This window comes from Peromyscus leucopus, chromosome 7 (assembly GCF_004664715.2).
Source record: "Peromyscus leucopus breed LL Stock chromosome 7, UCI_PerLeu_2.1, whole genome shotgun sequence".
In the NCBI taxonomy this organism is placed as follows: domain Eukaryota; kingdom Metazoa; phylum Chordata; class Mammalia; order Rodentia; family Cricetidae; genus Peromyscus; species Peromyscus leucopus.
Window position 1 is genome coordinate 7,746,387 of NC_051069.1, and position 13,503 is coordinate 7,759,889.

Here is a 13,503-nt window from a genome sequence, read left to right on the forward strand (position 1 = left end):
CACAAAATGTCTGCATGTGTCCATTACAGACACAGCTATCACAGGCCTAACTGCACATAATATATGAATGAGATGCACAGCAATGACCCAGCAGTGCCAGAGATGGTGAGGATGGAGACGATGGCAGGAAGCTGCAGGAAGGCCTTCATTCCCATACATCACTTCTTCCTTATGAACTCAGTCCAGCAAGTCTAATTTTTTTGTTTTGTTTTGTTTTTTTGAGCAAGGTTTCTCTGTGTAGCTTTGGAGTCTTCCCTGGAACTCACTTTGCAGACCTTGAACTCACAGAGATCTGCCTGCCTCTGCCTCCTGAGTGCTGGGATTAAAGGCATATGCCACCACCACCCAAGTCTAGTTTTCTTTTTTCTTTTGGTTTGTTTGTTTGTTTGTTTGTTTTTGAGATAGGGTTCTCTGTGGAGCTTTGCGCCTTTTCTGGAACTCACTTGGTAGCCCAGGCTGGCCTCGAACTCACAGAGATCCGCCTGGCTCTGCCTCCCGAGTGCTGGGATTAAAGGCGTGCGCCACCACCGCCCGGCCCAAGTCTAATTTTCTTATTAAAATTTCACTTAATGAGAAGGGCTTGGGGAACTGGTAGCAGTCCTTCTAGGCTAAAAGAATTAAGCATAGCAGAGATGCACTGTGGTACTTGAAAATGGCTGAGAAGAGAGTGGCATTATCTAAGGGATATGGATGATGCATTCTCTGTCCTTCTCCTTACCTTTCAATTTTTAAACACCTGAACTTAGAAATAAAGATCACGGTGCTAGCGAGATGGCTTGGTGGTTTGGGGCACTGGCTGTTCTTCCAGAGGACCTGAGTTCAATTCCCAGCACTCACATAGTAGCTCACAGCTGTCTGTAGCTACAGTTCCAGGGGACCCAACACCCTAACACAGACATGAACGCAGACCAAACACCAAGCACATAAAATTTTAAAAAAATTAAATAAAATCTTAAAAAAAGATAAAGATCACCCAGTTTGCTTTAATTTCAAAATGGGAAGTAAAATGAAAATTAGCTTTCCACATATGTATCAGCAAAGCCAGGCTGAAGATCTGTCTTACCATTGTGCACATAGGTGACCCTCCGTTCTTCCCTGGTTACGAGGTTCGATATCCAGATATCGTTGCTGTGAATGAAAGCTATCCAGTCTGGATCAGCAGGGCATAATTTGGGATCCATCCGTATATTGGGACAACTAGTTTCCACTAAATTGGGCCGTAAAGGTTGTTGCTAGAAAAGTAAACAACATTTTAAGGTAAGCAATAAGGTTGACAAATACTAATTTTTTTTCCAGATTGTTTTTCCTGTAAGACAGATAGCATTTCTAACTAAAATGTCCATAACAGCTGCATCCCAGGAAAAATATACTTTCAATTGGCTTCACTTACTAAGAACTCTTTTTTAGATGATGAATGGAAGAGCTAAGGGTGACAGATAATAAACACTGTATTACACACCAAGACAATATAACAGTATTTCATGAAGTTTGCTGCTCAGCTTCTTTAATGGAGTAATGCTGTGGATATCATTCTGTATAAATAAAACACTGATTGGCCAGTGGCCAGGCAGGAAGTATAGGTGGGACTAACAGAGAGGAGAATTCTGGGAAGTGGAAGTCTGAGTGGGAGACACTGCCAGCTGCTACCATGACAAGCAGCATGTGAAGATGCCGGTAAGCCATGAGCCATGTGGCAAAGTATAGATTTATGGAAATGGATTAATTTAAGCTATAAGAACAGTTAGCAAGAAGCCTGCCACTGCCATACAGTTTGTAAGCAATATAAGTCTCTGTGTTTACTTGGTTGGGTCTGAGCGGCTGTGGGACTGGTGGGTGACGGAGATTTGTCTTGACTGTGGGCCAGGCAGGAAAAGTCTAGCTACAGAGTAATTATCATCTGTTGAACTTTTTAAATTTTTTTTTGTTTTTTAAGACAGGGTTTCCCTGTGTAGCCTTGGCTGTCCTGAAACTCACTCTGTGGACTAGGCTGGGCTCAAACTCTGAGTTCTGCCTGCCTCCCCAAGTGCTGAAACTAAAAGTGTGCTTTACTACCTCCACCCTGCTTGAGCCTTTTTTTTGGAGACAGAGTCACTATAGCCCTTGGCTAGTCTGGAACTCACAAAATAGACCAGGCTGACCTTGAATTCACAGAGATCCACTTGCTTCTGCCCCCTGAGTGCTGGGATGTGCCACTATGTCTTGCTTGTGGAACATTTTTTCTTTCTTTCTTTCTTTCTTTCTTTCTTTCTTTCTTTCTTTCTTTCTTTCTTTCTTTCTTTCTTTCTTTCTTTTCTTTCTTCCTTCCTTCCTTCCTTCCTTCCTTCCTTCCTTCCTTCCTTCCTTCCTTTCTTTCTTCCTCTCTCTCTCTCTCTTCCTTCCTTCCTTCCGTTTTTTTTTTTTTTTTTTTTTCCTTCTGAGACAGGGTTTCTCTGTGTAGTTTTGGTGCCTGTCCTGGATCTCACTTTGTAGACCAGGCTGGCCTCGAACTCACAGAGATCCACCTGCCTCTGCCTCCCAAGTGCTGGGATTAAAGGCATGTGCCCCACCACCACCCGGCTCTTGTTGAATATTTTCAAACACAATTTTGAACAAATCATTAAACATTTAAAAATTAATTTTACCAATAAAAGTAAGTTTGCTCATTAAAACACAAAAACAAAACAAAAAAACATAATGAGGCAGACATAGCAAGATGGCTCAGCAGGTAAAGACTCCTGCTGCTAAGACAAACAACCTGAGTTCAATCCCTGGGTCCTACATGGTGGAAAAAGAGAACAGAGTACTACAAGTTGTCCTCTGACCTACACACATACCCTGTGGCATGCATACATACATGCATACACACTAAATAAATAAATGGAAAATTAACTTTTTAAAAAGTTTTATTTTCATTTATGTATATGGGTGTGTTGTCTGCACACATCTGTGCACCACACATGTGTCTGGTGCCTGATGAGGCCAGAAATGAGCATTATATCCCCTGGAACTAGGGTTACACACAACTGTGAGCTGTCACGTGGGTTCTGGGAACTGAACAAGGGCCCTCTAAAAGAACATCTGGTGCTCTTCAATCACTGAGCCATTTCTCTAGCCCTTCCCAAAAATGTTAATGTAATGATAGCTAACACCAATATAGTTCTACCAAAAGAATGGCTCCAATAGTTCATAAAGAACTACTTATAATAAAACCAAATATAAATTAATTTATTAAAATAATTAGCTTAATATTTAAAATGTATTAAAATACTTAGGAAACCAAAAAATAAAACACCCTGTGTTACATCTTTCAAAATCTCCTTCAGCACTTAAATAAAATGGAAATTAATGCTATTTTCTGTATCTCCCAACACAGAAAAGATTTTGAGCATTTTAAAACTTGTATCTTGGAGCTGAAGAGCATACACTGCTCTTGCTGAGGAGCCAGGTTCAGTTCCCAGCATGCATATCAGACAGCTCACAACTGCCTGCCACTCCAGCTCCAGGGGATCTACAACTCCAGCCTCTGAGAGCACCTGCACACACACATCTCCCCCGCAGACAATAACCTGAGAAATAAAATAAAATTTTAAAAAATTGTACCTTTATGTCATTGGGAAAGCTACCAGCCTCTTAAAAATTTTTATTTTTTTAACATTTTTAATTATTTGTGTCTATGTTTATGTACATGTGAATGCAGGTACCCACAGAAGCCAGGGGAAGCCCTAGAGCTAGAGTTACAGGCAGCTGTGAGTTGTCTGATGCGGGTGCTGGGAACTGAACTGCCATTTCTACAGTGCCCATCTGTTTTTCGTTGGTTTGTCTTAAGATTTTATTTGTGTTTATTTTATGTGTATGGGTGTTTTGCCTGCATGCGTTTGTGTACCACTTGCATGCCTAGTGCTCATAGAGGCCAGAGGAGGGTATTAGATCTCCTGGAACTGTAATCCACCGTGTGGATGCTGGAAATGGAACCTGGTCCTCTGGAAGAACAGCTGGTGTTTTTAACTGCCTAGCCGTTCTTACCAGTTCCAAATTAAAAACTAGTATTAATTTCTTAGCTGGTGATTAAACTGACTCTTTTGCTTTACTTGCTAATTTCCTTTCTGGTTTGGGTACAAATTCTCTTTAGGACCCCAAAACAGTTAACACACAGTAACTGCAACTTACCGTAAATCCATGTGGGCCTCCATCTTTGATATGGTAAATTCCACTACCAGCTTGAAACAAGAATGTTCCACTTCCTGGGTGATAATCGTAAGCTGCGATTCCCACGGTTCCGATGCGCTTTCTTTCTCTGAGGAGCTCTTCCTCTCGAGAATACATCCCATAGTCTAGTGTCGCCTAAGAAAAAAGGAAAGTCATCCATCCCAGTCTTCTGAGAACTGGTCTTTGCAATTCGCTGAAACTCTAGCATCTCTCCAGTGCTTAAGTCTGTGCCCTGAATGACTCAGAAGTTACCAGCTACTCTAAGCAGATTAATTTCAGAAACTCTCCTGAAATTGAGTGAAGAACCATTTAATCACTATTGCATATGTTAGAAAACAAGAATAAAATCCATCATCTTAGTAGTCAAGGCCCCAACAGTCCAAGCATAATTCAGTAGTTTTGCATACAGTTAGTTGTAGAGCAGGGATCTCTCCAGCTACTTTGGTAGGGACTGAACATAGCAGCCAGCATGCTCTAGGCAAGCCAAGAGAACAGACTGTTGTGAGTGTGTGTGGTGGGGTACTGGCTAGCCTCAAACTCTTGATCTTCTGATCTTTCTACCACCATACCTCCCAAGTACTGGGATTACAGGTGTGTACCAAGTTTCAGAAGGCAGAGATGAGAGGATTACCAGAAGTTTGAGGCCAACCTGGTTTACATGGGAGCTTCAAGGCCAGCCAGGGATATACAGTGAGACCTTGTTTCAAAAAACAAACAAAATAGGGCTGGAGAGATGGCTCAGTGTTTAAGAACTTTTGTTGTTCTTCCGGGACCTGAGTTTGATTCCCAATACCCACATCAGATGGCTCCCACTATCTGTAACTCCAGCTCCAGGGGTCCAATGCCATCTTCTGTCACCTACGGTACCAGTCATGCACATGGTACAGACATACATACAGGCAAGCATTCATTCCCCAAACTAAGAGGAATCTAAAATGTTTAAAATAAGTGAAACAAAACACCAGAAACTTGGATTGTAATATCCTATAGTTTTTAGATACAGAGAACTGGTTAATTTAAAGTTCACACATGTAAAAGTAATGAAATATTTTAATTCTTTTTCATTCAAGGCCTAGATAAATTTTTGCCCTGAAATAAATGAAGAAATATATACTAAATCATAGAAACAAGAATATTTGTTCCAACCTGAAAAAGGTCCAAAAGAGGCTTCCAAGAAAGCATTAAGACTGCTGCTTTGTTGATGGTTTTAGGGATTTCAGAATAAAATAGTGTGTTTTCTCTGTTCTCACCAGACATGGCTACAAGGGGGGAGACAAACCCACACACATATTACCACTCTGTAATACCGTCCTTACTACAGTAACAGTCACAAATACACAGCGTCTTCTACATATTACAGTGTTTCCATTCCACGGGAACCAAAATAATGTTAGTAAGTAGGGTGTGCACATGCTTTATGCCTTGGAAATTTTCTTGAATATAAGCAATGTTTCAAGCTGGGCATGGCAGCAATCACCTGCAGTCCCAGAGCTCAGGAGATAGAGGCCAGAGAATCTGGAGTTTGAGGCCAACCTGGGCTAACTGAAACCTTGTCTCAAAAACACTAAGTAAGGAAAAGAACAACCAGCTCACAAAGGTTCTATGGTGTCAGGGCACATGTCTACAGTCTCAGCTCTCACAAATGCAGGATTGTGAGAGGCCAGTTTGTGCAGATGGACAGTCAAAAAACTAGGCAAGAGGTAAACATAAAAACAACTCCCCAAAGTGTCACAAAAAAAAAAAATGCTTTGCGCTGATATTAAAACTTCTTTTAAGATTTTTATATGTGTGTGTATGAGCATGTGGGCACACACTCATACATGTGTGTATGCATAAATGTGTACCACATGTGTGTAGGTGCTCAACAAAATCCCTGGAGCTTCTAGGAGGGTGTGAAGCACCTGGCAATGTGGGTACTATGAACTGAACCTGGGTTCTACAGAAAAGCAGCAAGTACTCCTAACCTCACTTAAGTCAGATGACTGAGTCATCGCTCCAGCCTTGATATTCAGATCTTAGTTCATCTAAAGACAAAACTTATCAAAGCATATAAGACAACATAAGAATTAAAACAACTCATTTTTTTATTTTGTTGTTAGTTTTGGTAAATAACAGATGAGATTTCAGTTGAGATTTTCAGATTAGAAAATTTCTCCTTTCATAACTTTATTTTCTTAATTATCTAAATTGTACTTAGAAACAAAAAAAAATTCAACTTAATTCCAGTTGGTTTTTTTTTTTTTTTCATTATAAAGTTCTGTGATTGTACAATATCTTTGGAGTATCAAATAAAAGTGTACTAGCTGGGGGGTAGTAGCTCACACCTTTAATCCCAGCACTCAGGAGGCAGAAGTAGGCAGATCTCTGTGAGTTCAAGGCCAGCCTGGTCTACAGAGTGAGTTCCAGGACAGCCAGGGCTACACAGAGAAAGAGAAAAACAAAAATGATTCACAATTGGGCTGGTGTGGTGGCACATGTCTTTAATCCCAGCACTTGGGAGGAGGAGGAAGACACAGGCAGATCTCTTCACCTTCAGTTCAAGGCCAGCCAGGTGAGACCTGGCCTGGTTTCACAAGGTCTGCATAGTGAGACCCTGATTTAAAAAAAAAAAAAAAAGAAGTACCATAACTGTTATGGTGGTACTCCACTGTAATTTCAGTATGTGGGAGGTGGAGGCAGGAGGGTCAGGAGTTCAAGGCCAGCATCTGTTACACAGTGAGTTAGAGATCTTATAGAGACAATGTTTATGGAAATATAAACTCTACAGTCTCTTTATAGGAGACATTCAGCAGTATCAATAAAAATTCAGAATATACACTTGGTTCAAGCAATTCCACTTTCAAGAATGACTAATACAGTGACAGTTACTGCCTCGACTTTTCATTAAAAGTAGCCCTGTTCTCTCTCTCTCTCTCTCTCTCTCTCTCTCTCTCTCTCTCTCTCTCTCTCTCTCTCATACACACACACACAGAGTGGGGACTCATTATGAGGGGCCTGGTGAAGTTTAATGTATCTAGTATATGATTATACACTAGAATATTCTGAAAGTTAAAAAGAACCAATCTTCAATCATGCTGTGGACTCCCTAGAAAATGTCTCTCTCTCTCTCTCTCTCTCTCTCTCTCTCTCACACACACACACACACACACACACACACACACACACACACACACACGTAATGCTAATGAATGACTGAAACTTAAATGGGCAGCAACTCGGAAGGAGGGAACTTCTTTTGAGGCAGGGACCTGCTATTTGTAGCCCAGGCTGCCTTTGAACTTGTGAACCTCCTGCAGAAGTCTCTTCTGTGTGCTGACATTACAGAGTGTACCACCACATCCAGTGGGAACCTATTTTTAAAACAGAAAAGTAATTTAGGAGAGGTCATCCAGATGACTCAGGAGGGAAAGGCACCTGCTGCCAAGCCGGCCGGTTTGAGTTCAGTGTTTTGAGAGCCCCATGGAAGGACAGAACTAACTCCCACAGGAGTCCTCTGACGTCCACATGAGTGCTGTGTGTGTGTGTGTATGTGCGTGCACATGCACATGTGTGCACGCACACACACAAATAAATTTAATAGAATTTGTTAAAAAGAGAGAATTAGGAGCTGGACATAATGACACACGTCTGTAATTACAACATACAGGAGGCAAAGGCAGGGGGAGTGAATGCTCAAAGAGGCTATTGTGTAACTCAGTGGTGGGATGTGTGTCCTTAACATGCACAGGCCTTGAGTTCAAACCATTAAAACAGTGGACTACTATATTTAATTTAGACAGATCTTTTTGTTTGTTTGTTTGGGTTTTGTTTTGTTTTGTTTTTCGAGACAGGGTTTCTCTGTGTAGCTTTGTGCCTTTCCTGGAACTCGCTTTGGTAGAACAGGCTGGCCTCGAACTCACAGAGATCTGCCTGCCTCTGACTCCCGAGTGCTGGGATTAAAGGCGTCCGCCACCACCACCACCACCACCACCGCCCGGCCACTTTAGACAGATCTTAAACGTGGGACAAATGGACTCAGGCAGAAGAGACCGAGGCTTGGTTTAAAATGATGGGAGCTGCAGCTGCTGAGAATGGAAACATGCTGAGGGGTGGACAGTTTGTCCTCATTTGACCCTTCTCAAGGAAAGGCATTTCAAACTAGCTTTAGGAAGATTCAATTCTTGGCTTAAATTTGACTTTGTCAAAAAGATCATGGTCAATTATCTGCTGCCTGTAAGTAAAAATATAGCTAATGAGATGAATCAAAATTAATATATCCACTGAACAGAAGTTCTTCAAATTAAAAGTGATTTTTTTTTCCTTTAAAGGAAACAAGCCTCATTTGCTTATTACTGAAATTGAGTGAATTACAGTTAGTTCTGACTTGAGAAAATGTCTCCTCTCTGAAAGTGCAACTTCATACTCACCAAGATAATAGACCCTGTCTGAGTGAGGACCATCTGGATCCGTCCTCTTCACAAACATAAAATCATGAGGTGCCTTAGCCATCATGTAGCCATGATATTTTCTGGTATCAGCCAGCAGCTTTTTTAGCTGACTCCAAGAATATCGTTCGACATAAAACGGCTCCAGTTGAGGTCGATCCTGTGATTCAACAGTTCCCTCCTCACACTCTGCAGTTTCAAATATCTCAACACCCAGCTGTTCTGTTTCCATTGCTGCTGCCATGTTGCATTTTCCTGGGAAAACACAATACAAGAAGCCATTCACAGGGATGTCTTCCGTTACATCATCACAATGATAGGCCCAAACCCCAAACAAACAAACAAACAAACAAACAAACAAACAAGCGACAAGCCTTTCAACACAGCTGCAATGAAACCTAATAAGAAAAGCAATAGTGGTGTCCCCGTCCCCCCCCCCCCACCCCCACCTCTGCTCAGTTCCAAAAGGATTTTTTTTAAAAAATGAGGTCATGTCAATTTCACAGTGACTATAAATCCCTCCGGGAAGTTTTTATAAAAGGCTCTCCTTTGGGTAGCTCTTGCCAAAATTCCTTTTCCTTTCCCACACTGGAAGGAAACAGGCCATGTGCCAGTTGGCTGCTACATTCCACCCAGAGCATGTCAATCCCGAAGCTATGTGCCAAGGGAGGTGTTTTTGCATTCTAAAAAGTAACACTTCTAACAAATGCTGATTGCTGTTTCTAAAGTGTAACAAATTAGAATAGTAACAACATTGCTACAAACAATGAACTTATAACTAGGGCAGTAACCTGAGAAAATACAATGTTTTCTCTTGCAGGGAAGGACTCCAAACAACTAAACACTTACAGATTGATACATTCTAAACCTTTTGCTCTTCTCTAGACAGTATCAAGTACTTAATTTTTTACTGATGATTGAAAGACTAGTCTTCCTGATTATGTAACTTCTATCCTGTTCAAAAAAGAAAAATATACTACCTTTAAGTGGCTTTAATTTGTCGAAGCAGTTAATGAAAACATACGGCATTCACATCAGCATTTTATAAGTCCGAACCCAATTTACCAGTTCAGCACTATAATTATTTAAGAGCTTTGAGAACTGACTGTACTTATTTTACAAACCCAAACTTTCCACCTTGATCTTTTCTGATATTTAAACTAACATGAGCAGAGTATCACAGAAAACTAACCACAACAAAAAAGCTGTCATAGAACCATGTAGAGATGCAGCTCAGAGGTGAGTTCAATCCCAGTTCCACAAAAGAAAGCAAACTACTTAGGTAACCATGTTTCACATAATCATTAACTACTTCAACAATCAATACATGGCTGTGTACTTAAGATGATGTCGTTATTTTAAAGCTCAGCTTTGCAGGTTAACATCAATCCATGCTAAGAAGTTATCTTCCCTCTAGCAAGCTACCGGAAGGTGTGGGCTGTGAGTCAGTCCATCTAATTTGTATCACTGGTATGCAACAGTGCGGAACTGTGCACATGGGACATGGCACAGTTTTCCTTGTCACAGTGCATGATACTGTCACTTCTAATAGAACAATGACAAAGCAGAGTTGTCCAAATACTGTTACATCAGATAACACTCTCATCATTGGGCAGCCAAGGCTCCACTAATGAAAATCCGGCAGAGAACTGAGCTTTTAGATCCACTGGGACTCGGAGTATCAAGTGGCAGTATGTGGGAGTAGTGGCTGTTGGGCCACCTGAAGCTAGTGGAGGCCTATTTTCAATCAAAAGTATGTCAAAGGACCTAGTTTTCTGATGGAGCAAGGAACTAAAAAGAATCTACGCTAATCTGACTCAGTTCTCTCATGTGTGAAATCCCATCTCCACTCCATCCATTGCAAGTACAAGGCTGAGGAACAGAACAGCTCAGTACAGACTTCCAGAGCCTTATTGCTCAGCTGGAGTCATTACTAACTTTAGAATCCTTCTTTGTAAAAACTCACATCAGCTCCTATTTAAAAACTGAGGATTTCTGAATGGATTGTACTATTTGTCTCGACATATATACACACTGTATAGTTCAAATGACATTCTGCCACTCTGTTCACAGCAAATATTTATTCTGTCCTTTCTACAATACATATTGTGCAATTTGCACAAATGTGTAACTAATTTCCAGAATTCTGTGACACTATATACAAATACATTCTCAAAATACATGGCCTAAATTTTCTCAAACAGGGTCCAATCCATTCCCAGCACAGTGCATGTATTTCACTGCCCCACCAACCTCTTCACCTGTGGGCCTTCCCTGGTGCCTACCTGGTTGTATTTTCATCTGCTCAGATCTCTACTTTCAAAGAGATCATTTTCACCTGGCCCAACTTTAAACACAGATCTCTCCGTTCATCCTGATCTCTTCTCACAGGAATCTTTCCTTTTCTCACCATCCAATCCTGCTTCCAGATAAGAGATTGTTGATCATTAAAATAGACCATACATGGCCAAAAAGAAAGCCCCAAACTCCCCAAATGGTCTTTAACAGATAGATTTCCTTTCAGTGTAATATGTACTGCCTGAATTATTTTGGGTCTCCAATTGATCAAAACCATGTTTGTGTGTATGAATATACAGATATATGTAATACTTTTTTTTTTTCTGGATAGGTCTTTCAAATCCCAGGCAGGTCTTGAATTCTCAGTCCTCTTGCTTCCGTCTCCTGAGTGCTGAACTTATAGACCTTTGCTAACAATTCCAGCCCTAAAATTACTTTTTCCAGAAATGCATGGCTCAAATTGAGGAGTTAAGTCCTAACAACAATGTAAATCTTGACGCCCAGACACTAAATTAAAGGGAAAATTATAGAAGGGCTTGAAAAACTGCTTTAGTGGGCTGGAGATGGCTGCAGAGCGGTTAAGAGCAAGTAACGCTAGTGCAGAGGCCCCAAGTTCGGTTCCCTGCACCCATTTCCGGCTGCTCGCAAACTCCTCCAAGGCCAGTTCTAAGGGGGAGTCCAACACCTGTGTTCTACAGGAACTGCACTCACATGTACATACCCTCACACACACATACACACTGAAAATAATGATAAGCTGAAAAGAGATGTGAGGTGCCAGTTGTAAAGCCTTGAGAGTGGCAGATATAATTTATTTCTCGGGCCAGGGAATTGCTTAAAAGAGAAAAGCACTTGCGGCAGAAGCCTGAGAATCCCCTGAAAGCCAGTGAAGCGTTGGCGAATCGGTAAACCCAGCAGCCCTGATGTGGTGAGGGAGGAGAAGATAGAATGGGCCCAGGCTGGAGGGTCAGCTAGCCTGGAGTATGCAGCAATTGAGACTCTGCCTCAACAAAGTGCAGTGTGGGAGAACTGACTCCCAAGTTATCCTCCGACTTCCACACGATCCCCAAGACGTGTGTGTAGAGCCGCAAGCACACACACACACAAAGATATTTATTTCTATGCGCCTATGTTCCTTTTATATGATGTCATATTGAGTTGGTGAGAGAATAAATTCAGTACAGTAAAAAAAAAAAAATGTGCATTATAGGCATTTTTTTCTTTTTTCTTTTGCAGAAAGGGAACTTGAATTTAATCATCTAAATTGTGTTCATTTGTCAGGGTCTCACTCTGTAGCCAAGCCTGGCCTTGAACTCAACATCCTCTTGCCTCAGCTTCCCAAATGCTGGGGTTACACCTATGTACCACCATACTCAGCTAGAATTCTTGACACGGTAGAGGATGCCCTATTCATTTTAAGCGCATCCCATTTTGGCCTTCTTTTCCAAGTGAGATGGGTAGCTTTTCTGGAAAAATAATCACTAAGCTGGCTGATAAATCTAGCTTAGAACTGTGTGTGATTACATCTTGTTACTAGTTTAGACTCCAAGCTCCCCATTCCACATAGGTGATGGAAAGGTTTGAAAAGCTATGTGGCAATAGGAGGGTAAAAAATAATGCCAGATAGCAACAGACTGTGAGTCAAGAAACCGTCTCAAAGTGCAAAGCCTCTGACTCCAAGAATGGGTATGTTGGGTTAAAAGAGCTTTGGGATTCTTGGGGTGTGGTCCACTGAAATGGCATCCCATAGTTTTTACGGTCAGGGCCAATCAGTCGTCCAAACTCTGCACACCTCACTTCGGCGTCTACAACTGAGAAAGTTTATCAGAGGCAAAGAGCCTGAAAGCTGTGAATGAGGAAGGAGGAGGGGTGTGGTAGGGAATGTGGCGAGGAAGGACAGTAGGAACACCAAGGCTTAGTATAAAGAGGATGAGCAAGCTGGACAGGAAGGGCAAGGACCCTGCTGCGAATGGATGGGTGGAACAGAATGGCAGCGAGACAGTGAGCGCGGAGGAATGGATCTAGAGTGAAGCAGGAGGGAGGGAGGAACACCGGCTGGGGAGAAGCAGCGAGTCCGAGGGCGAATCCCATCCGCCACTGGCGGACCTCAGGCGAACCCCTTCGCCTTGGCAGACTTCCGTTTCCTCCTCCGTAAGCCCGGACCGTCCCCGGCATCCCAACCCGAGCCAGGCGCTATCAAGATAACGGACGTGCGAGTCCGAGCGGGCAGCGGCCAGCGTTCAGGGGCGCCTAGCGAACGTTGGCGGCCTCGCAATCCGAGTCTGCGCTTCCTCTTCCGGCTAGCGGGGCCCAGCCACCCGCTCTGCCCCACGGGAGCGGCCCGAGGGCGGCCCGGCCGGAGCACCGCGGCCTCGCGGGCGCAGGGGAGGGAGAGCGGGCGGATACTGCACCTTCCCCCGGGCCCGCCCGAACCGTCCCGACGCGCTATGGAGCGGGCCTACGCCGCTTCATGCCGCGCCGCCTCCGCTCCCGTCTGGGCCACAGCAGCTTCCTCGGCGGCGGCACCGGCGGCACCCAGGCGGCGGACGAAGGGGCTTAAAGGCGGCGGCGACCGAGACGGCGGCAGAGGCCTCGG

At 42.9% G+C, this 13,503-nt stretch overlaps 1 protein-coding gene across 6 annotated transcripts in view; it reads right to left on the minus strand.

Annotated features, from left to right (window-relative positions):
• Positions 1-13,503, minus strand: part of Dpp8 (dipeptidyl peptidase 8) — a 52,982-nt gene extending 39,479 nt beyond the window's left edge. For 2 of the 6 annotated variants that reach the window (XR_005091928.1, XR_005091927.1), the window contains exons 1-6: positions 13,319-13,406; positions 10,895-11,028; positions 8,592-8,864; positions 5,332-5,444; positions 4,147-4,320; positions 1,064-1,232 (exon numbers count right to left, since the gene is read on the minus strand). Coding sequence is in view for 3 of the 6 variants with exons in the window: in XM_028866680.2 (XP_028722513.1) it covers positions 1,064-1,232; positions 4,147-4,320; positions 5,332-5,444; positions 8,592-8,864; positions 10,895-10,910 (745 nt within the window). In the remaining 3 variants the exon portion in view is untranslated. Of the gene's footprint in view, positions 1-1,063; positions 1,233-4,146; positions 4,321-5,331; positions 5,445-8,591; positions 8,865-10,894; positions 11,029-13,013 lie in introns of all 6 variants that reach the window. The other 4 variants (XR_005091929.1, XM_028866693.1, XM_028866680.2 and 1 more) reach the window with 3 other exon arrangements.